This window comes from Hemitrygon akajei, chromosome 14, assembly GCF_048418815.1.
Source record: "Hemitrygon akajei chromosome 14, sHemAka1.3, whole genome shotgun sequence".
Taxonomy (NCBI): domain Eukaryota; kingdom Metazoa; phylum Chordata; class Chondrichthyes; order Myliobatiformes; family Dasyatidae; genus Hemitrygon; species Hemitrygon akajei.
This window is the reverse complement of record NC_133137.1, coordinates 88132331-88155955: the sequence shown is the minus strand read 5'-3', so window position 1 is coordinate 88155955 and position 23625 is coordinate 88132331. Positions and strand designations below refer to the sequence as shown.

The following is a 23625-nucleotide window of genomic DNA, read 5'->3' as shown; positions in this document are numbered from 1 at the left end:
AAAATGATATGAGCATTAAGTCTTTGGAATACTTTGAAAATCTTCTTACATTTAATCGGATGGTTTAAACCATTAGTATTCCAAGAAACAAAATTAATGGTCTGAGCCATATTTCTAAAATCAACCCTTTGGTATAAAAAGGGTTAACCAAATTATAAACTCATGCACCCAGATGAGGAACAAAAATGAAAAGCGGACCCGGAAGTGATGACATCGCGGACATATTTGTAGTTTAAAATCAGCCCAAATGAAAAAACTAAAAAAAAAACGGTAAAAGAAGTATAGACTTAGAAAAAAGACCACCCAACTCCCACTCAAGAAAGAGAAAAAAAAACAGAGCCAAAAAAAGGCTGAGAAAAAGAAGGAATGAAACTAACACTACTCCCATATCAGCGGAAGACCACTCCATATATAAAGGATATATATTTAAAAAAATCCACCCAAACTTTAAAAATTATAATCACTATACTAAAACCAAACTTTTTAATATAATTGGTAGTAAAAAAAACGAAGAAAATATAATCACTAAAAACTTATAAATTGGGTTAAAACCCAGACAAACAAAAAAATATTTAAACTGTGATAAGCGATGCATTGTAGGAAGAAGACAAGAGAAAAAAAATAGCGCCATCTTAAAAAAAAACACCAAAAATGCTTTTTCAAAAAACCACCATCTTAGTAAAAAAGTATTCACCTTCGAAGGTTTAAGAATACACCTTCGAAGGAACAGAAAATAGCCAGCGATATAGTATAATGGTTAAAGTGCGTAAAACAAAACGATTAATATGTCGAAAAAACACTTTAACTTGAGTATAAAGTATAAAGTAAACCTACACCAAAAAACCATCTTACATGATCAAAATCACTCATTCATTAGTCAAGAGAGACCGTAGCAGTAGGGAAGTTCTCGTTCAGAAAACTTCTCGCTTCAGATGTAGAAAGAAAAACCTGGCGAGGAGCGTTCGGCGGGGAGATTCTGAGCTTCGCAGAGTATAAGAGCGCTGGTTTTAAATTTTTCTCATAACATTCAGACATCAGTGGTTTAAAAAGAAGCCTTGTCCTCATTACCTCAGGACTAAAATCTTCTACTAAACAGAAATTGTAATCTTGAAATTTAACCATTCCTGCACGCCGAGCCACATGAATAAGTTGCTCTTTAACGTGTACGTAATGAAACCGAACAATTACAACCGAGGGTTTAGCTGAAATACTCAGTGATCGACACATAATTCTATGAGCACGATCAAGTAACGGCGGGCTGTCTGGAAAAACAGACGGGAACGCATCCTTTAAAAGTTGAGCAAAATATTTCATAGGGTCGCCTTGTTCGATACCTTCTGGAAGACCAAGTATACGTAGGTTCTGTCTTCTGGACCGATTCTCAAAGTCGACACTCTTGGCTTTAAGTGTTTCCACCAGTTTAGTAGTCGAAAGTAAGTCCCGTTGCAATTTTTCAATTATCAAATCTCGTTTCCGAGCGTCTTCTTGCAGAGATGCGACAAGAACTTGCTGCTGGTTAATTACTGAATCTGTTTTATCCATATAATCTTGAAAAGCCTTTATATCTTGTTTAAAAATTTGTTGTTGTTCATCAAATTTTTTATCCAAAACCTCCAATAACAATTCATAAGTTAATTCAGTGCGTTGCGGACGAGCTTGCTTCTTTCCATTACCATTCAGGTTCCGCCCGGGTTCTCATCCTTTAGATCTAAGAGCCATTTCTGAGTACATATCTTCAAAAATTCACAATAAACTCTTAATGATAAGTCCAAAAAAATAGCAAGAATCTTTTGGTGTAGGTAAAAATAAGTTGAATAAGGGTGATCAAAGGTTAAAAAAAGTAAAGGTTATGGAGCAAATCTAAAACAGTACTCACTCCATGAGCATCTCCCGCTGACTCCTCCGAATGTCTATTATTTAAGAGAGATGAGGAGGAATTTATTTAGCCAGAAGGAGGTGAATCTGTGGAATTCATTTCCAAGTTAGTGGGTATATCTAAAGTGGAGATTGAATAATTCTTGATTAATTCAGGGCATCAAAGATTACAGGGAGAAGGCAGGAGAATGGGATTGAGAGGGATAATAAATCACCCATGATGAAATGATGGAGTAGACTCAATGGGTTAGGGTTAGGGTTTGACTTCCATGCCTTGTGGTCTTACTAACATTCATGAATATGTGGAATTTTTGACTGGCTATATAGAGAAGTACATTGAGGACTTCGCTATTGTTAAATAGGTCTCTGTGAGGGCAAATCAGAAGCCATGGCTGACATAAGGATTAAGTGAATGTGGGTGTTTTTATAAATTACACTTTCAGTGTTGATATTTTTCAACCTTCAACATAGATGGCAAAATGACCGTTAAAGGTCTACTTGAACACCTTGTTCAAGTTGCCAAATGCAATTATCAATTAATAATTATTTCCTTTCTCACCTTGGAGCCAGGTGAATGAAGCCAATAGGAAATGATTAATTTTGAGATACAGTGCAGAACAGGCCCTTCTAGCCCAACGAGCTGCACTCTCCAGCAACCCATCTATTTAACACTAGCCTAATCAAAGGGACAATTGACAATGACCAATTAACCTACTACCCAGTCCATCTTTGGACTATGAGGGGGAAACCACTCGTGATCACGGAGAAAACATACAAACTCCTTACAGACGGCGCTGGAATTGAATATCAATGCCCCAAGCTGTAACAGCATTGCAGTACAGTGTAATGTAATAATAATTACAATAAATAAAAATTTGGGATCTTGGCGAAAATCTATCATCCCCATCGTATATGAATGAGACTACTTTTAGCATTCTACTTTCAGCATTTGGAGGAAGTGAATTGATTTCTCAGCAGAAAAGACAAAGAGCAAACGAGATGCAGCACAAGCTGTTTAACTTGAATTGTGAGCACTATACCAGTAAAATAAAAGGGAGCGCCATCAATTGGACATTAATACTTTGTTCTCCCACCCTCTACAGGGATATGTTACAATAAAAAGCATATAGATAACCCACTTAATGCTTGTAATTTAGTACGCTTCACAGTGCTAGATGACTTACCCTTCTGAAAGTTTGACTCAGGGTTACAAAATAGCAAGTGATCAAATGGTATGTGAATCTTAAAAATGTACTTAGGGACTTCCGATAAGATGGCGATTGTTTAGTCGCTTCAAACTTTTGCTCCGTTACATTTCTTACCTTCGCACTATGTCTCCCTTTTTAAACCTTAGTTCGTTATTCTGTTTTTTCTTATCTGCCTGCGAATATGTCTATCTTACAATGGCTACAAAAAATCCTAAATCCGGGAAAAAAGAAACTCCCACGTCTTTGTCTGCCGAGATTCTCTCTATCCTAGAACAGAATCGACAAGACATTTTAACTGATATCAAGACTGAATTTAGAGCCTCTATCAGTCAGCTGGAGTCAAAATTGGATCAGATTAACGCCAGAGTGGATGATCAAGCCGAACATTTATCTCGCATCGACCTAACCTCTGAAGATTTAAAACACTGCGTTCAGCATTTGGAAACTCTCTGTTCCAACTTAACGGAGCAAAACAGCAAACTTATTTCCAAAATGGCGGATCTCGAAAATCGGAGCAGGAGTTGCAATCTGCGAATTCTCGGTTTGCCAGAGGCCACTGAAACGGGTTCCCCCGTTGAATTTTTCTCTTCTTTTCTCTGTGAGATTTTCGGGAAAGAATTTCTCCTGACTCCACCTGAGCTAGAAAGAGCTCACAGAATTTATGTCCCTCGAGCTGTTTTGGGTTCTAGAGCAGGACCAGTTATCCTGTGTTTCCATCGTTATCAGGTGAAAAATCGTTTGATTATGGAGGCACGCTGACTTTCCGAAATAATACCATTCGTATCGTGGAAGACTATGCTCCCCAGGCTCTGAAGATGCATGCCGAGTTCAAAGGCGTTATGAAAGAGTTCTTTAATCGTGGATTCAAACCTTCCCTTCACAATCCTGCCGATCTTCGAATTACGCTTACTACTCGAGAATATAAGTGGTTTAAGTCAGTTAGAGAGGCTGAGATGTTTGTTGGAAATCTTCTAGCCATCTTGACTTCTTTGGACCCGGTTTGACCTTCTAAAATGGCAGATGAGTATTTCTTGAATTAAAGTCTTTTTTGTGAACTCAGACTCTATTTGAATAATTTAGTCCTTAACTACTGAGAACCTAAGGGTTTTAGTTGGTCTCTCCTTGGACTGGGTGTGATTTTCTTAAATAGATGATTTAAATTAATGTTTTCCTGTGGACTTAGATTTCATTTGTGTAATTTAGTTTACTTTTGAATAGCTTTAACTATAGAGAACTACAACTGGTCTTAATTTATTTGGGAGGCTTAGAGTTTTTTTATTGAAGGTCTCCCTGTCAATTTACTGTATAAGACCTGCCTTCTTTTAAAACGGCTGATATGTACTCTCTTTAAATATAGAATTTCCCCCTTTTACCCTTTTTTTTTTCAATTTTTCATAGTTTCTCGTGGGTAGATTAGTTCTTGATTACTATTTTGTATTAAGTTTTATATTCTTTCTGATGAAGTTGTTCCTATTTGTAGTTTTGATTTGTAGTGCATAAATTAGTTACTATCTGCTATATTATTTACACGGAGCTTATGTTAATGTTACGGAACTGGAAGTTGGTTTTTGGGGTGTCCTATTTTCTGTAGAGCTAGCTGCTTTTTTGGGTAACCATCTAGTTTTGGGTTGTGAGGGTGGGGTGGATTCTCCAGTACCAACACTATCTATTATTTTTTTGTTTTTCCTTGTTATCCAGGACATGTCTATGTCCTGATTTTATTGATTTATGTTTATATTTTTGCTTCCAAACTGTTATTGCAATGTTTGATCTTATATATGCCTACTGCCTTTTACGTCTTAACAATTGATAATGGTTAGTCCATTGAAATTTGTGAGCTGGAATGTAAAGGGATTGAATCATCCTGTTATAAGAAGAAAGGTCTTCTCCCATATTAAGCAACTTAAAGCTGACATTGCTTTCCTCCAAGAAACTCATATTCGTAGTTTCAATAATTGAATCGATAATTTCGATATCTGACACAAATGGCCGTTTTATTATTGTTTCTGGCAAATTATATAATACTAAGGTAGTACTAGCTAACCTGTATGCTCCTAATTCTGACGATGTTAATTTTTTTGAACGCTTTTTTTCCTCATTACCAGATCTGAACCTATATTCTCTTATATTGGGTGGCAACTTTAACTGCTGGTTAGACCCAACTTTGGATCGATCGTCTCCTGTTACTAGATTACCTACTAATTCTGCTTTAGCTATTCTCACTTTTCGTTCTAACTACGGTATCTCTGATATATGGCGTTTCCTTCATCCTACTGAGAGAGATTATTCCTTTTTTTCACATATTCATCATACCTTTACTAGAATTGACTATTTCTTAATTGATAATCAACTTATTTCATTTGTTCATTCTTGTGACTATCAGAGTATACTGATCTCCGATCATGCCCCAGTCACTTTGTCTCTAAATTTTCCTGGTCTCCCTCAAAGGAATAAACATTGGCGCTTTAACCCGACTTTATTATCGGATGATGATTTTTGTAAAATTTATTAAGGACCAGATAACTTTTTTCCTAAACACTAATACGTCATCTGAAATTTCATCCCAGATTGTCTGGGATGCTATGAAAGCATATTTACGGGGTCAAATAATTTCATATACAGCGAATCTTAATAGAAAGTCCCGTTCAGAGCGATTAGACCTGATTAATCAGATTAAAGAATTAGATCAATTATATGCTCAGACTAAAAACCCCAAATTATATAAGAAGCGTGTAGAACTCCAAACTAAATTTGACCTTCTCTCTACTCAACCAGTTGAACGTCAACTTCTTGAAAGTAAGAGTCGCTTTTATATTCATGGTGATAAATCTGGCAAGTTTCTAGTTAATCAGTTGAGACGTTTTAAAGCTAAACAACATATTACAAAGATCCGGAAGGAGAACGGGGATATTACATCAAATCACTTAGAAATTAATGACTTATTTAAGAATTTTTATTCTCAGCTTTATTCCTCCGAATCCCTGAATGAGAATATTTCTGTTGATCTTTTTTTAAATAGCTTGAATATCCCTTCGATTTCATCTGATTCTAAAGCAAAACTTAATGAGCCTATATCATTAGAAGAAGTATCTTTTGCAATCTCTGCACTGTCGTCAGGTAAATCTCCTGGTCCTGATGGGTTCCCCATAGAATTTTATAAATCATTCTCTTCACTTCTTTCACCTCAGTTACTCTCAGTACTATCTGACTCGTTTAATTATGGTAAATTGCCACCCTCATTTAATGAGGCATGTATTATTCTTTTACTTAAAAAGGGCAAAGATCCAACAGAGTGCTCCTCTTACAGGCCGATTTCTTTGCTTAATGTTGATGTTAAAATTTTGGCCAAAGTTTTGGCTCACAGATTAGAAACTGTTATACCCTCTATTATTTCTGATGATCAAACTGGTTTTATTAAATATCGTCTTCCCTTTTTTAACATACGGCGTTTATTTAATATTTTATACTCACCTTCAACTGAGACTCCTGAATGCGTTATCTCTCTTGATGCGGAGAAAGCGTTTGATCGTATAGAGTGGAACTACCTCTTTGTGGTTTTAGAAAAATTTGACCTCGGTCAAAGTTTTATCTCTTGGATCAAATTACTATATCTATGTCCTACCGCCTCTGTTTTGACTAATTCTCAGCAATCCTAGTTGTTTAACCTTAAATGTGGCACCCGTCAAGGATGCCCCTTAAGTCCCTTTCTTTTTGATTTGGCTGTAGAGCCTCTGGCGATTGCATTTCGAAGTTGTCCTGAATTGACGGGGATCTGGAGGGGGGGTGTTGAGCATAAAGTTTCTCTTTATGCTGATGATCTATTACTTTTTCTTTCAAATCCGTCCACATCCTTACCTCCAATGTTTTCACTTCTTGATCAATTTAGCCAGTTCTCTGGCTATAAACTTAATTTACATAAGAGTGAACTTTTTCCAATTAATAAAGAAGCACAAGTATTAGTATTTCGTGACCTCCCCTTTAAAGTAGTTGATAATCAATTTACCTACCTTGGTATTACAGTTACAAGAAATTTTAAGGATCTTTTTCGTGAAAATTTTGCCAATCTTTTGTACTCTACAAAACAGAGTTTGTCACAATGGTCACCTTTATCTATGTCCTTGGTAGGTCGTGTTAATGTTATTAAAATGTATGTTCTCCCTAAATTTTTATACTTATTTCAATCTATTCCAATTTTTATTTCTAAAACCTTTTTTGATTCCTTAGACTCTATTATTTTGTCCTATCTGTGGAAGAGTAAGCGTTCCAGAATTAACAAAACTTACCTTCAAAAATCTGAAAAAAGAGGGCAGCATGGCCTTACCTAATTTCCGTCTATACTACTGGGCAGCTAACATTCATTGTCTTATCTTATGGTCTTCTTTCCATAGCCAGTCTGACCGCCCTAAATGGGTAGCAATGGAGCTGAATTCCACTAAGGATCTATCTATCTCTGCACTTCTTGGATCTGCACTCCCTAGTAGTTTGTCTAGACTAATTGTCAATCCTCTTGTTAGACATACTCTGCGAATATGGGCCCAGTTTAGGAAATTTCATGGTTTCTATGGTTTTTCCCTTTCTAGTCCTATTTTACATAATCATCTTTTTCTACCTTCTATGCATGATTCAACATTTTATGATTGGTATAGAAAGAGCATTAGGTATTTTGAAGATCTTTTCATTGATAATCGTTCCGCATCTTTTCAACAGTTCTCTGCTAAGTTTAATCTACCTAATACCCATTTCTTTAGATATCTCCAAATTAGACACTTCATTAATCCTTTATTACCCAACTTCCCTGAGATGCCTGAGAAAAATGCTATGGACTTGTTTCTTTCTATTAAACCATTGTGTAAAGGTTTAATATCTTTTATTCGTGATAAATCAGTATCCTTACTTAGTCCCTGTGGATAAAATCAGAATGGCTTGGGAGCATGACTTAAATATCCCTTTATCTGCTGAGGTTTGGGACTCGATTCTCAAGTCGGTTAACTCAACTTCTCTTTATGCTCGCCACTGTCTTTTACAGTTTAAGATTGTTCATAGGGCTCATATGTCCAAATCTAAATTATCTCAATTTTATCCTAATATTAGTCCTCTTTGTGATCAATGCAAAAGTGGCGAGGCTTCTCTCATTCATATGTACTGGACCTGTCCTAGTCTGGAGAAATTTTGGAGGGATGTTTTCTTAACTTTATCCTGTATTCTGAATCGCCACTTAGAACCTAACCCTTTAATTGCTCTTTTTGGTTTCTTGGCTGAGACAGATATACGTTTGAGTTTGACTAAACACCGAATATTATGTTTTGCTTCTCCCCTAGCTAGACGTCTAATTCTTCTTAGATGGAGAGATGTTGCCCCACCCACGCACGCTCAATGGCTTAACGATATTATATCCCATTTAGATCTTGAAAAGATTCATTACTTAATTCTTAATTTGGACATAAAGTTTCATAAGGTCTGGGGACCTTTTATTGAGTATTTTCATAACTTTCCTTTTGACTAAGTTTCTTTTTCAGTCCCTTGCTTTCAGCTTTTTTTTGGTAGTAGGCATTATTATCTTCTGTTTTTAATTGTATTTACAGTTTTGGGGGTTTGAATGTTCTGATTTATATTTCCTACATTTTGCTCTGGTTGGTCTGGAGTTTTTTTTTGCGGGGGTGGGGGTGGATACTAACTTTACACGACTTCAATTTGGGTGCTTTTTTAATTATTATATTCTGTATTATATTACCTTTGTATGTTTATCTTGCACTGTATTAATTTCCTATTTCATTCTTGGGGGTTTTTTTTGTAGTGTTGTAGAAAATGCATAAAAAATCAATTTTAAAAAAAGTACTTAAGCACTATCTACACATCCATAGATGAAGACATATATAAATTCTCATACTTCTTGGAAGATACTTCCAAGCACTTTTTAATACTTCCTTGCAAGAGAAAGCAGGTGTTTGCTATATAATGGATAGTGTGTGAGTGTGAGTGTGTGCACGCGTGTGCACACACACACGTGTCCCCCCCCCATTACAAAGGTAGAGTGTTCCTATGAAATCATTCTTAAGCCAAAATGGCGTAACGCAAAGAATCATTAATTTCTATGGGAAAAAATTTCTTAAAAGTGAAAATCCTCTTTGTAATGCGAAAACAGGTTACAAATGTTGGTCTTCTGTAAAAGTGAAGTGGCGTAAAGCGAACATTCATAAAGCAGGGCACACCTGTATCTATCTATCTATATATATATATATATATAAATACACATACACACACAGACACACACACACACAGGCAGTCCCCGAGTTACGAATTTCTGACTTTCGAACAATTTGTACTTAAGAACGGAGGGAGGAGAACGCCGTCCGCCATTTTAAGACATTGCCGTTAACACTGTGTTGAGTGTGTAACTTTGTAGTTGGCTTAAATAGTTCTTAGCAAAACTCACTCTGACCCCCCCCCCCCCCACAGCCCTTTTCCAGTCAGCACCGGCCACACTTGTTCCACTTAACCTGTCTCAGTGCGGGTGGACTTTAGGACCCAGGGGAGCAGAGGACCCGTGGCTGCTGCTGAATCTGCAGTTTTCTGTTCCCTTGACAGAAAACGATCACGATTGAAAATGAAATGGAAATAATAAAGTGATCAGAAAGAGGTGAAACACTATCAGTCATTGGAAAAGCATTAGGCTACAGTCAGTCAACGTTGGAACAATTTTAAAGGATACAGGTAAAGGATAAAATGAGAATAATGGAGCATGTGAAAGACCCTGCCCTGATGAAATCTACAATTATTACTAAGCAATGCCGTGGTTTAATTATTGAAATACATACATTTCTTAAGTGTTTTATATGCTTGGAAAGGTTTTATATATAATATATATATATAGATGTAACTGGGTGACTGCCGAATCTTATTCATTAATGTTAAAAGTGTACTTAAGCATCCATCTGGGTAATGGTAGAATAGTTGTCCATGCCTTTAAGTGAGGACAGTGATGTCATTACGCACGCGTGGAATAGTGGGAAGACCATTTTGTTTTCTGCAGAAGAAGCTGGTGGGGCTTTGGGATGAAGTTCCTCCCAGAGATACTGGGCATGGTGAGGAAAGGTATTAATTGACAATATCCATGTGAATTCGTTTATGCTTGTTGGCGAATTGAGAATATAGGTAACTTGACATGTTTTACATGTGGATGCTTTAGATTTTCATGAGTGAAGGCATCGGCACTGGATAGTGTGGCTTGTGCAAAGTTCCTCACTGGCCAAGTAGGTCAGTCTTCCTGTAATTTAACTACCACGCAATACCTTGTAAAAGTTGTGCCAAAGTGTACCTTTTGTCGAACTTTATTGTATCGTGACTGATTGTGAATGTAACAGTGTAACGTGAATGTTTAGTCTCTGTTTGGAAGTTAAGCACGTGTGTACTAAAAGGGGTAGACATCTTAGCAGTGAAAAATGTAAGCGAATGCATCTCATCTATGTACAAGGTAATGTTGTTTGTATTGTGCTCCTTCAGAATTGCCACTACTGAATTAGTTTCGTGAGGTTTGCTTTATGTATTTTTATACTGCATATGCAATTTGTCAACACACAATGGTGTGGAACGAAGGTTAAACTGAGATTGTAATGGCAGGAACCGGTTGTAAATTCATTCGTTTTGCTTTAAGACCCTCTTCCGGCACTAAAACATCTATAACAGATAAAGGAATTAAAACCCAAAAAAGTATTTTGTTGTCCTGAGTGTGTACCTTTCCCCAGGCTAAAAAATAGATTTAAAATCAGATTTTCATGGAAAGATGGCTTTGGACATGCCTTTTTTGAGAAATGCAACTTTTTATAGAGTAATATGTATATATTGTATAAGTAGAATATTTTTATTAATTGCAATGCATTTCCAATGTTATCCTTTCACTTTTCTTTCTATTTATAAGGTAGTATGACACTATTTAAAATATTTAGCAACTCTATTGATCAAGTTAGCACAAAGAAGGCAAACAAATCAGAAACTACATTACAGTTTACTTAAAAGTTGCTTGAATATTTAAAAACCTGTCAATTCTGGCGATCGGAAACAAAAACGAAAAATGGTGGAATCTTTCAGCATGTAACTCACTTTCTCCATCTTTACCAGAATTATCCATGTATCCAGTAATACAAACCAGCCTGACACACAACTTTGTTATTAGCAACACAAAGACAGAACTATAATTATCTAACATTAACCCATTTGACGTAGCCTTGTACTATCAGAGACAGTCTCTTTGTCCCACCCTTTCTTCTTCCTCATCTTCTCCATAAGACAATAGACCGTAAGATATAGGACATTTGGCCCGTTGTGTCTACTCTGCCATTTCATCATGGCTGATCCATTTCCCCCTCAGCCCCAATCCCCTGGCTTCTAACTGTATCCTGTCATGCCCTGACTAATCAAGATTCTATCAACTTCTGCCTTAAATATACCCAATGACTGCCTCCACAGCTGCCTGTGGCAATGAATTCCATAGATTCACTAGTCTTTAGGTAAAGAAATTCCTCATCTCTGTTCTAAAGGGATGCTCCTCTATTCTGAGGCTGTGGACGTGTACTCACCCACCATAGGAAACATCCTCTCCATATCCACTCTATCAAGACCTTTCACTAGTCTAGTCAAGTTTACTGTCATTTCGACCATAAACTGCTGGTACGGTACACAGTAAAAACAAAACAACGTTCCTCCAGGAACCTGGTACTACATGAAAAAACACAAAACTACACTAGACTATGTGAGACAGCACAAGGCTACACTAGACTACATAAAACAACATAAACACTTCACTAGACTACGGATCTGCACAGGACTACATAAAGTACACAAGACAGTGCAGGGCAGTACAATCATTAATAAACAAGACAATAGGCGCAGTAGAGGACGGATTACAATATAATAATAAATGATGTAAGTCTAGACTCTGAGTATTGAGGACTCAGATGGCTTGGGGGAAGAAACTTGTACACAGTCTGGTCGTGAGAGCCCGAATGCTTTGGTACCTTTTGCAAGATGGCAGGACGAAGAAGAGTTTGTGTGAGGGGTGCGTGGGGTCCTTCACAATGCTGTTAGCTTTGCGGGTGCAGCGTGTCGTATAAATGTCTGTAATAGCGGTATGAGAGGCCCCAATGATCTTCTCAGCTGACTTCACTATCCGCTGCAGGGTCTTGTGATCCGAGATGGTGCAATTTCTGAACCAGGCAGTGATGCAGCTGCTCAGGATGCTCTCGATACATCCTCTGTAGAATGTGATGAGGATGGGCGGGGGGGTGGGAGATGGACTTTTCTTAGCCTTCGCAGAAAGTAAAGACGCTGCTGGGCTTTCTTGGCTATGGAGCTGGTGTCGAGGGACCAAGTGAGAATCTCCGCCAGGTGAACACCAAGAAATTTGGTGCTCTTAACGCTATTTGATAGGTTGCAATGAGGTCACCCTATAGTCTTCTGATGAGCCACCAAACGCTCTTCATATGACAAGCCTTTTAATCCTGGTATCATTTTTATGAGCCTCCTTTCAACGCTCTCCAATGGCAGCACATCCTTTCTTAGATAAGGAGCCCAAAACTATTCACAATACTCCAAGTAAGGTGTCAACAGTACCTTATAAAGTCTCAACATTATGTCCGTTCTTTGATATTCTAGTCTTCTTGAAATGAATGCTAACATTACATTTGCCTTCCTCACCACTGACTGAACCCGCAAATTAACATTTAGGGAATCCTGCACGAGGAATCTCAAGTCCCTTTGCACCTCCAATTTTTGAATTTTCTCTCCATTTAGAAAATATTCTACACTTTTGTTTCTTCTACTAAAGTGTATGACCACACCCTTCCCAACACTGTATTCCACCTGCCACTTCTTTGCCCATTCTCCAACTCTGCCTGTTTATAGCCTCTTTTCTTTCTCAGCACCACCTGCCCCTCCATTTATCTTCGTATCAGCCACAAATTTGGTTACAATGCCATCAATTTCATCATTTAAATCACTGACATACAACGTAAAAAGTCCCAACACAGACAACTGTGGAACACGACTAGTCACTGGCAGCCAACTAGAAAAGGCTCCCTTTATTCCTACTCTTTGCCTCCTGCCGATCAGCCAATACTCTATCAATGCCAGTACTTTTCCTGTAATACCATGGGCTCTTATCTTGTTAAGCAGCCTCATGTGTAGCACCTTGTCAATGCCTTCTGAAAATCCAAATACTCAACATCTAGCCTGCTTGTGATTTCTTGAAAGAATTGCAACAGATTTGTCAGTCAGGATTTTCCCTTGAAGAAACCATGCTGACTACGGCCTATGTTATCATGTGCCTCCAACCACCCCAAAACCACTTCCTTAACAATCAACTCCAACACCTTCCTGACCACTGAGGTCAGACTAGCTGGTCTATATTTTCATTTTTCTGCCCCTCTCCCTTCTTGAAGAGTGGAGTGGATTTTTCAGTTCTCCAGAACCAAGCCAGAATCTACTGGTTCTTGAAAGATCATTACTAAAGCCTTCAGCCACCTCTTTCAGAACCTTGTGCTGTAGACCATCTGGTCAGTGTGACTTACCTACCTTCAGACCTTTCTGTTTCCCAAGCATCCTCTCACTAGAATATCCTCTAGCCCCTGATTTTCAAACTTCTGGCATACTGCTATTGTCTTCCACAATGAAGAAGGATGCAAAATACCTATTCAATTCGTCCACCATTTCCTTGTCTCCCATTCCTACCTTTCCAGCAGTTCAATATCCACTCGTACCTCTCTTTTACACTTGATATATTTGAGCAAACTTTTGGGAATTTCTTTAATATTACTGGCTTGCTTACCTTAGTATTCTGCCTTTTCCTTCATGACCTCTTTTATTGCCCTCTGTTGGTTCTCGATCCTCTAACTTTCCATTTAATTTTCGTCTATTATATGTCCTCTCTTTAGTTTTTATGTTGGCTTTCACTTCTTGTCAGCCATGGTTGCATCCATCTTACCTTCAGAATACTTCTTCTATGGGAGTTATCTATCCTGTGCTTTCTGAATTGTCCCAGGAACTCCAGCTATTGCTGCTCTGCCATCATCTGCGCTAGAGTTCCCTTCCAATCAATTTTGGCCAATCCCTCTCTCAAGCCTCTGTAATTGCCTTTACTCCATTGTAATACTGATTCATCTGACTTTAGCTTCTCCTTCTCAAACTGCAGGGTGAATTCTATCATATTATGATCATTGCCTAAGGGTTCTCTTACCTTAAACTCCCTGAGCAAATACAGTTCATTGCACAACACCCAATCCAGAATAGCTGATCCCTTAGGTGTTCAACCATGAGCTGCTCTAAAAGCCATCTTATAGGCATTCTAGAAACTCACCCTCTTGGGATCCAGCACCAACTTGATTTTCCCAAAAATATGGTGCATATGAAAATCCACCATGTCTATCATAACACTGCCCTTCTGACATGCATTTTCTATCTCCCGTTGTAATTCGTAGACCACATCTTTGCTATTGTTTGAAGGTCTGTATACAACTCCCATCAGGGTCGTTTTAGCCTTGTAGTTTCTTAGCTAAACCCACAATGACTCTACACCTTCTGATCCCATGTCACCCGTTTCTAATGATTTGACTTCTTTTTTTACCAACAGAGCCACCCCACCCTCTCTGTCTACTTGCCTGTCCTTGTGATACAACGTGTACCCTTGAATGTTAAGCTCCCAGCTGTAATCTTCTTTCAGCCACAATTCAGTGATGTCCATGTCATACAAGCCAATCTACAACTGTGGTAAAAGTTCGTCTACCGTATTCCATATACTGTGTGCATTCAAATATAACACCTTCATTCCAGTATTCATTACCCTTTTCGATTTTGTCGGGCTTTTACGCTGGAACTCACTGCAATATCATTAGCCTGCCATTGGTAGCAGTCTCAGTATACACAGCCGCAGTTTTTAAAACCAATTACCTCTTCCTCAGCACTATTACTCTGGTTCCCATTCCCCTGCCAAATTAGTTTAAACTCGCCCAAACAGCTCTAGCAAACCTGCCTGCGAGGATATTGGTCCCCCTCAGATTCAGGGGTAACCTGTCCCTTCTTGTACAAGTCATACACTCCCCAGAAGAGATCCCAGTGATCCAGAAATATGAACTCCCGGCCCCTGTACCAATTTCTCAGCAATACATTCACCTGCCAAGTCATCCTATTCTTACCCTCACTGGTACATAGCGCAGGCAACAATCCGCAGGGGTATTCTGCCCTGGCTGTGCACTTTCCTTCCTTCTCCCGATAGCCACCCAGTTACATGCCTCCTGCAACCCTGGGGTGACTACCTCTCTGTAGTTCCTATCTATCATTCCCTCAGTCTCCCATATGAGCTAAAGGTCATCGAGCTGCAGCTGCAGTTCCTTAACACGTTGTCCGAGGTTCTGCAGCTTGGAGCTCCTCACCTGGTGCACATGTGATTAACCAGGAGGTCTCCCAGAACTCCCGCATTTCACATGCAATACAAAACAGCGCCTCTGGAGCCGTTCTCACTGCGCTAACTGTCCTCCAACAGATGAGGAACGAAGAACAAAGAAGAAACTTACCTCAACCAAGCCCAACGAGCCAAAGCCACTCCGACACTGGCCCACTCATACAGCAGCCTCTCTGCTTGCCTTATTTTTATTCACCCTTTCTAATGAATCCTGTTCACTGATTGGGTGCTTTCCAACACCAAAAACTGCCATGACGCACTGCCTTTTTCGACCTACAGCCACGGACGTCAGTGAAATCACTGCTTCCTCTCGTGACTTTTTGCAACCCAACTCCTCTGCTACTTAAGCAATGTGTTTATGCTCTCTTCCCAAGTACTGAAAAATTATGTTTGACCTGAAACTTAAATTCGGTTTCTCTTTCCACAGATACTGCATAGCTTTAGGAGTGCTCTGAGTATTACCCTTCTGCTTTGGGGTAGTAATCACTTTCAACCCAGTTTTATTTTCCCACTTTCTTTTTAAATGTACTAGCTGTCTGTGAGTTACTAGTCATAGTTGTCAAACTGTGACATCAATTGTCAGGTTTGGTTATTCAAGTACTTAAGATTGTTTAATGTCACTTTCGTACACAAGTGTAAATGAGACATCAATAGATAAAGAATAAATAAAAAATGATAAATACACAAAACATCTTATATACATAGAATGATTGTACATCCATAAAGTGATGCTAGGCACTGGAGTGTCTATACATAAAGTGGCTGATAGGAAATGATAAAGTGGTGGTGGGTTAATAACCAGAAGCCAGCAATTTCCACTGCACCCAACCCACCCCCCACCCCACAAAACCAGATACAAACCAGAATCAGAGCACATCTCTATATAAGGTAAAGTTAATCAACCTCGGGAGCATTTGCAAATTGCTACAAATGGTGTTTAAGGTTTTGTCTTGTGAACACTCCTACTGCTGGAGGAACTCAGCAGGCCGGGCAGCATCGATGGGAAAAAAAGCACAGTCAATGTTTTGGGCCGAAACCCTTTGGCAGGACTGGAGAAAAAAAGCTGAGTGGATTTGAAAGGTGGGAGGGAGGGGGAGAGAGAAAAACACCAGGCGATAGGTGAAACTTGGAGGGGGAGGGATGAAGCAAAGAGCTAGGAAGTTGATTGGTGAAAGAGACAGAGAAGGCCATGGAAGAAAGAAAAAAGAGTGGAGAGAGGAACACTAGAGGAAAGCGATGGGCAGGCAAGGAGATAATATGCTTCAAGATTCAGGGGAGAAGGTTTAGGATGGAGATGAGGAGAAACTGTTTTTCCCAGAGAGTGATGAATCTGTGGAATTCTCTGCCCAGGGAAGCAGTTGGTGCTTCTTCACTAAATATATTTAGGGAACAGTTAGATAGGTTTTTACATAAAAGGCAGGTAGATGGAGCTGAGTTTATGGACAGATTAGCAATGAGCTTATTGAATGGTGGGGCAGGCTTGATGGGCCGGATGGCCTACACCTGCTCCTATTTCTTATGTTCTTATGAGAGAGGGACAAGGGGATGGGAAATGGTGAGAAGGGGGGTGGAGGCATTACTGCAAGTTCGAGAAATCGATGTTCAGGTGGGAGGCTACCCAAACAGAATATAAGGTGTTGTTCCTCCAAACTAAGTGTGGCCTCATCATGACAGTGGAGGAGACCATGGATGGACATGACGGATTTCTCAAGCTTCCAGTAATGCCTACCCCCCCCCCCTCCACCCCTCCCCTTCACCATTTCCCATCCCCTTGACCCTCAGTCCGAAATGCTGGCTGCACTTTTTTCCGTTGATGCTGCCTGGCCTGCTCAGTTCCTCCATCATTTTATGTGTGTTGCCTGGGAATTTTATGACACTACATTGATTTGTCATTTTACTCCAGAGTATAATCATTATTATGGCATTTCTGGGTAGAATCATGCTAATCAATATATTGCAATCCTTTATGACACACTCAAGCATCCAGGTAACACTCATGATAACAATGGCAGCTCAGCACTTATTCACCATTTCTCTATTCTGATTTTCAAATCTCCAGATGATTCTTAAGCTTTGTTTCCAAATAAAGCTTAAGAACAGCTTCAGAGAATAAAGGGACATCCCTTTAAAATGGAGATAATGAGTTATTTCTTCAGTCAGGGTGGTGAATCTGTGGAACTCGTTGCCACAGATGGCTGTGGAGGCCAAGTCATTGGATTTATTTAAAGCAGAGATTGATGGGATATTGACTGGTAAAGGGGTTAAAGCTTATGGGGAGGAGGCAGGAGAATAGCACTGGAAAAAAACAACAGTGGGGCACACCTGATGGGCCAAATAGCCTCTGTCCTCTCTTATATTTTATGGTCTCAGAATTCGCTTAGTGGGAGTACAACGAAACGGGTTAAAACTTGCCCAATATCATACCAATGGATAAACTAAAATGTAAAATATCTTCCAAGACACCTCGTAGTTAAAATTAAGAATAAAGGTACATCAAAACACAATTGTATTTTGGTGATGTTTTAGCAGATATATTAACACTAACACACATTTTTTCAAGTCTTTTACTGTTGATTCATTCTCAGAAAGATTCAGGATTAAAATGGTCTCACTTTATTAACCGAATTCTTTCAGAGATGTATCAATTTAAAAGGGTTGATTATCATAGAGTTAATGAACACAGATTTGGTGTTCTCTTAGCAGTCTTAGCCAATCAAGCAGAAATTCAACATCTAATCTTCACTTTCCCTCTTACACACATCCAGTTGCATTTTAATTGAAATGACACAGAAAACAATTAAGCTATATAAATAGGATTAATCAAAGAATTAAGAAATAAAATAAAATCTATTTTGAACACTGCAGTTTTAAATACTCTTTTGAAGGAATCATTGTCACAGTTTTCAAGGCCAGAGATTGTTCAGCAGTAATTATGATTTAATATACTGCTAGAAACTCGGATAATAAGCCTTAGCATATCAGATCTGGCACCATGATTATAGTGCATAAAGTTTGTATCAATCAGCCATTCTGTGAAAACTACCGTAGAAGATCTTATAGAGGAGCAAAGTATTACTGATAGAATTTTTGGTTTTCTACTAACTGCACCTTTATAGATATCGTAAATTCCTGTCAGTTTCACAGAGCACTGATAATACTGACTCCAAATTCCTGGCAAACTGATGAACCAAGTCTGGTTCACTGGCATTGATCCTAGCTATATTGTATAAAAACACGTCTCTTCCGATTTCTTTCTCTTACTACTTGAAATTCAAACTGACTACAGACCTGGGGAAGACAGGAAATTACTATGAAATTTGGTTGTAGATGCAACTCAAAATTCTGTGTATGAAAGTTGTATTTCCCACGCGGCTTGTCAGTTGTGCCTTTGTGGATGAAACATTTTCTGCGTTGGACAATTTTATTCCTTCATAAGGATATTGCTGGGAGACGTTAACTCAACGTGCACCTGTCCTTGGTCATTATGATATTGCTTAACCTCACCTGGTATATCTCAGGTAGGTCAGCACTAAATCAGTTTTTTTATCAACTCCTTGCAAGGAACCACAGTCCCTAGTCAATACAATCCCTATGCTCCACTCCCCTTAATACTAAACGCAATCAGGCTTTTTCCACTGAGGTTGGGTGGGACTCTAAGCAGAAGTCATGGGTTAAGGGTGAAAGATGAAATGTTTGGGGGGGCTTCTTCATTCAGGGGGTGGTGAGAGCATGGTATAAGCAGCCAGTGCAAGTCGTGGATGCAGGCTCAATTTCAAAACTTGAGGGATTTGGATAGGTGCATGGATGGGAGAGGTATGGGGGAGGGGGTTATTGTCCAGGTGTAGGTTGTTGGGACTCGGCAGAATATTTTGTTCTCCTTACACTTGTGTATAGGAAATGACATTAAGCAAACAGGATGGGCTAGATGGGCAGAAGGACCCGTTTCTGCGCTGTATAGTTCTATGACTCCAAGTCTCCACTAACTCAGAAAGCTCCTTCCAGGTAAAGCAGCAACTTCTTCAACCTCTCTTGTCTGAATCTGACGTATCATAGAAACATAGAAAACCGACAGCACAATACAGGCCCTTCAGCCCACAAGACTGTGCCGAACATATCCTTACCTTGGAAATTGCCTAGGGTTATCCATAGCCTTCTATTTTTCTAAGCTCCATGTACCCTTCCGCAAGTCCCTTAAAAGACCCTATCACATCCGCCTCCACCACCGTCACCAGCAGCCCATTCCACGCACTCACCACTCTGCGTAAAAAAACTTACCCCTGACATCTCCTCTGTACCTACTTCCAAGCACCTTAAAACTATGCCCACTCATGCTAGCCATTTCAGCCCTGGGAAAAAACCACTGACTATCCACATGATCAATGCCTCTCATTATCTTATACACCTCTATCAAGTCACCTCTCATCCTCTGTTGCTCCAAGGAGAAAAGGCCGAGTTCACTCAACCTATTCTCATAAGGCATGCTCCCCAATCCAGGCAACATCCTTGTAAATCTCCTCTGCACACTTTCTATGGCTTTCACATCCTTCCTGTAGTGAGGCAACCAGAACTGAGCACAGTACTCCAAGTGATGTCTGACCAGGGTCCTATATAGCTGCAAAATTATCTTTCAGTTCCTAAACTCAATCCCACGATTGATGAAGGCCAATGCACTGTATGCCTGCTTAGCCACAGTGTCAACCCGCGCAGCTGCTTTGAGTGTCCTATGGACTCGGACCCCAAGATCCCTCTGATCCTCCACACTGCCAAGAGTCTTACCATTAATACTATATTCTGCCATCATATTTGACCTACCAAATGAACCACTTCACACTTATCTGGATTGAACTCCGCCTGCCACTTCTCAGGCTAGTTTTGCATCCTATCAATGTCCTGTTGTAACCTCTGACAGCCCTCTACACTATCCACAACACCCCCAGCCTCACAGCAATATCATAGCAGGTATTAATATTTCTATTAATTACTTTAAGGAATGCTTCAATAAGCAGACATTATCATCATCATTCCAGAGTGTGTGCTATCTTCTAGATTAAAAAGGCAAAACTTTGACTATGTTAATATGAAAGGAAGCTGAAAGTATTAAATATTGCCAGGTCTGGATGAGCTGAAAGGGGTTAGACAAGGTACATGCTGTGAAGAAACATCCTCTTGTCGGGAAATCTGGAATCGGGGAACAGAGTTTTAGATGAGGGGTTGGTCTATTTAAGATGAAGATGGGAAGAAATTTGCTCTCCCTGACAGTTGTGAATCTCTGGAATTTCCTACTCCAGAGAAATGCGAAGACTGAATGACTGGTTGTACACTCATAGCCATGAAGTATATTTCTGCATGCCCATAGTCTTCTGCTGCCGTATCCCAGCCACTTCAAGGTTTGACATGTTGTGTGTCCAGAGATGCTCTTTTGCATGCCGCCGTTGTAATGCCTGGTTATTTGAGTTAAACTATCACCTTCTTTTCAGCTTGAACCCATCTGGCCTCTCTTGCTGAGCCCTCTCCTTGAGAAGACATTTTCACCCACAGAACTGGGTGCTTTTTGTTTTGTTTTTTTAAACACACCATTCTCTGTAAACTCTGGAGACTGTTGTGTGTGAAAATTCCAAGAGATCAGCAGTTTCTGAGATACTCAAACCACCGCGTCCGGTACCAACAATTGTTCCACGGTGAAAGCCACTTGGATCACATTTCTTCCCCATTTCTGATGTTTGGTCTGTACAACAACTGAACTTCTTGATCATGTCTGCATGCTTTTATGCATTGAGTTGCTACCGCATGGTTGGTTGATTATATATTTGCATTAATGAGCAGATGTACAGTTGTACCTAATAAAGTGGCCACTGGCTGTATCCAAGTGCACACAAGAGTGTTTTTGATCTACAAGGGAGTCCAGAAAGAATCTGAAGCTCAGATCAAGGCTAGATCAGCCATGACCGTATTAAATGTGAGTCTGAGATGCTTAGTTCCGCTTGCTTATGTTTTCACTTTACGCTGTTGCTAAGAACATTTCCTCCCATGCTTGTTTCTGCCCGACTCCCCATCTCAAATTGTGATGTACATTTTTTATGCATCTTTAGTAAGCTACATTTTCACCTCAAGGGGTCTCTCTGAATTTGCTGACTGTGGAATGAGGACTATTAAAACAAATTTAAATCTGGCACATTCTACTTGCCTCCACCTCGAAGTAATTTAAATTCTCGCAACGTACACAAACGCTGGAGGAACTCAGCAGGCCAGGCAGCACCTACGGAGATGAATAAACAGTCAATGTTTCAGGCCGACACCCTTCAGGACTGATGAAGGGTCTCGGCCCGAAATGTTGACTGTTGACTCATTTCCATAGGTGCTGCCCGGCCTGCTGAGTTCCTCCAGCGTTTTGTGTGAACTGCTCGATTTCCAGCATCTGCAGATTTTCTCTTGTTTGTAATTTAAATTCTCCTCAACTAATCTATAACAAAACAAACACTTAGCCCATGTCCAGTCTTTCAAATAATATTCAATAAATATTTAATTTCCTCAGTCTACTGAAATCTCAAATAGGTATTACCAATCATTTAAGCTCCTAAATTCTATGTATTTAATTTTGCATTGATTCCAAAAACTTGCTTCTATCTGAATTCTCTGAAATCCATTAGAACCCTTTTTCATGAATGTCCCCAGACTTGCTGAAGATTGAAATGTCATTCATCTGTTGAACATTGTTGTAAAGAAGTTTTTAATTTACAAATACTTCTGGTATCCATATTGCATGGGTTTACAAATCTACATACATAGTCTTGTCATAGAAGGACCACAAAGACTGAACAAGCTGAATTACTGCTGTTTCTAACAAATCTATTCAATCATCTTACCTTCAAGGTGCAGCCACATCAAGCGTCCCTTTACTTTTGTGATTGAAGCTACACATATTTCTGCAAGGTTACACAGGGTAACTGCCTCCAACTTCATATTTTTGGTGAAGCCCCGACTGAGTGAAGTCTGAAGATTATAACAGAGTAAAAGACTTAAAAATTTAACAAAGATAACGATTCGAGTTTATTGCCATTCAACCATACACATATATACTGCCAAATTAAACAATATTCCTCCTGACCGAGATGCACAACATAATACATACAACTCACACACAAGTAATATAACCACAAATGGTAAGGTGCAGTTACAGCACAGGTTCAAAAACAAACAGCTTAAGTCTACTGTCGCTTCAAAGACGATGAGATCTGGGTGGTGGCAGGGAGTTCTAAGTCTTACAGCCCGGAGGAAGAACATTTCCCATTCTAACAGTTCCTGTCCTAATGCTATGGTACCATCTGTCCGATGGTAGGGGTTCAAATAGACTGTTGGACTGGTGGGAGGGATCACTGACAATGCTAAGGGCCCTGTGTGCGCAGTGCTCCTGATAAATATCTCTGACGGGTGAAAGAGAGACTCCGATGATCCCCTCAGTCCTCGCAGTTCTTCGTAGGGAATTGTGGTCTGATGCCTTGCCGTTGCTAGACCAGGCAGGGATGCAGCTGGTTAGGAATCTCTCAATGGTGTTCTGGTAGAATGTGATTAGATTGGGGTTGGGGAGCCTCACTCACCTCAACTTCCTCAAGAAGTGGAAATGCTACAGTGATTTCATAACTAAAAAGGTGTAAGGGAGCAGGTGAGTTTGTCCATTATGTGCACTCCCATTAACTTGGTGCCCCTTAACTCTCTCCATGGAGAAGCCGTTTTTGTGCTAACAATGGCATATTTAATAAACAAATTTTTATTAAAACCTATGATCACGCAGTTTTTAGCGGCAATATACACAGAAACGTTATAACAAGGTCATGCGTCATAGTGAATGTTCTGCAACAGTATAAATATAAGGTGATAATTGGCGGAATTAAAACTTAGCAGCTTTGTAACAGATTTTTAGAAGGTAGAGTGTGAATTCTTAATACAATCAGAATTTTAAAATTTGTTCTGAAGGTGATTGAATTAAGAATGCCTTTTAATCAAAAATAGCAGAAGGAACCTATAAATATTCCTACAAAGATACATAAATGAAGGGTTTAATTATATATAATTAAGTGGTCAAGAATTTCACTGGAC

At 39.4% G+C, this 23625-nt stretch overlaps 1 protein-coding gene across 2 annotated transcripts in view; it reads right to left on the bottom strand.

The window, feature by feature from the left end:
* sfmbt2 (Scm like with four mbt domains 2) overlaps window positions 1-23625 on the bottom strand; it is a 236072-nt gene that overhangs the window by 68295 nt on the left and 144152 nt on the right. For both annotated transcript variants that reach the window (XM_073066530.1, XM_073066529.1), the window contains one exon: window positions 22395-22521. In XM_073066530.1, coding sequence (XP_072922631.1) covers window positions 22395-22521 — 127 coding nt within the window. The remainder of the gene's footprint in view (window positions 1-22394; window positions 22522-23625) is intronic.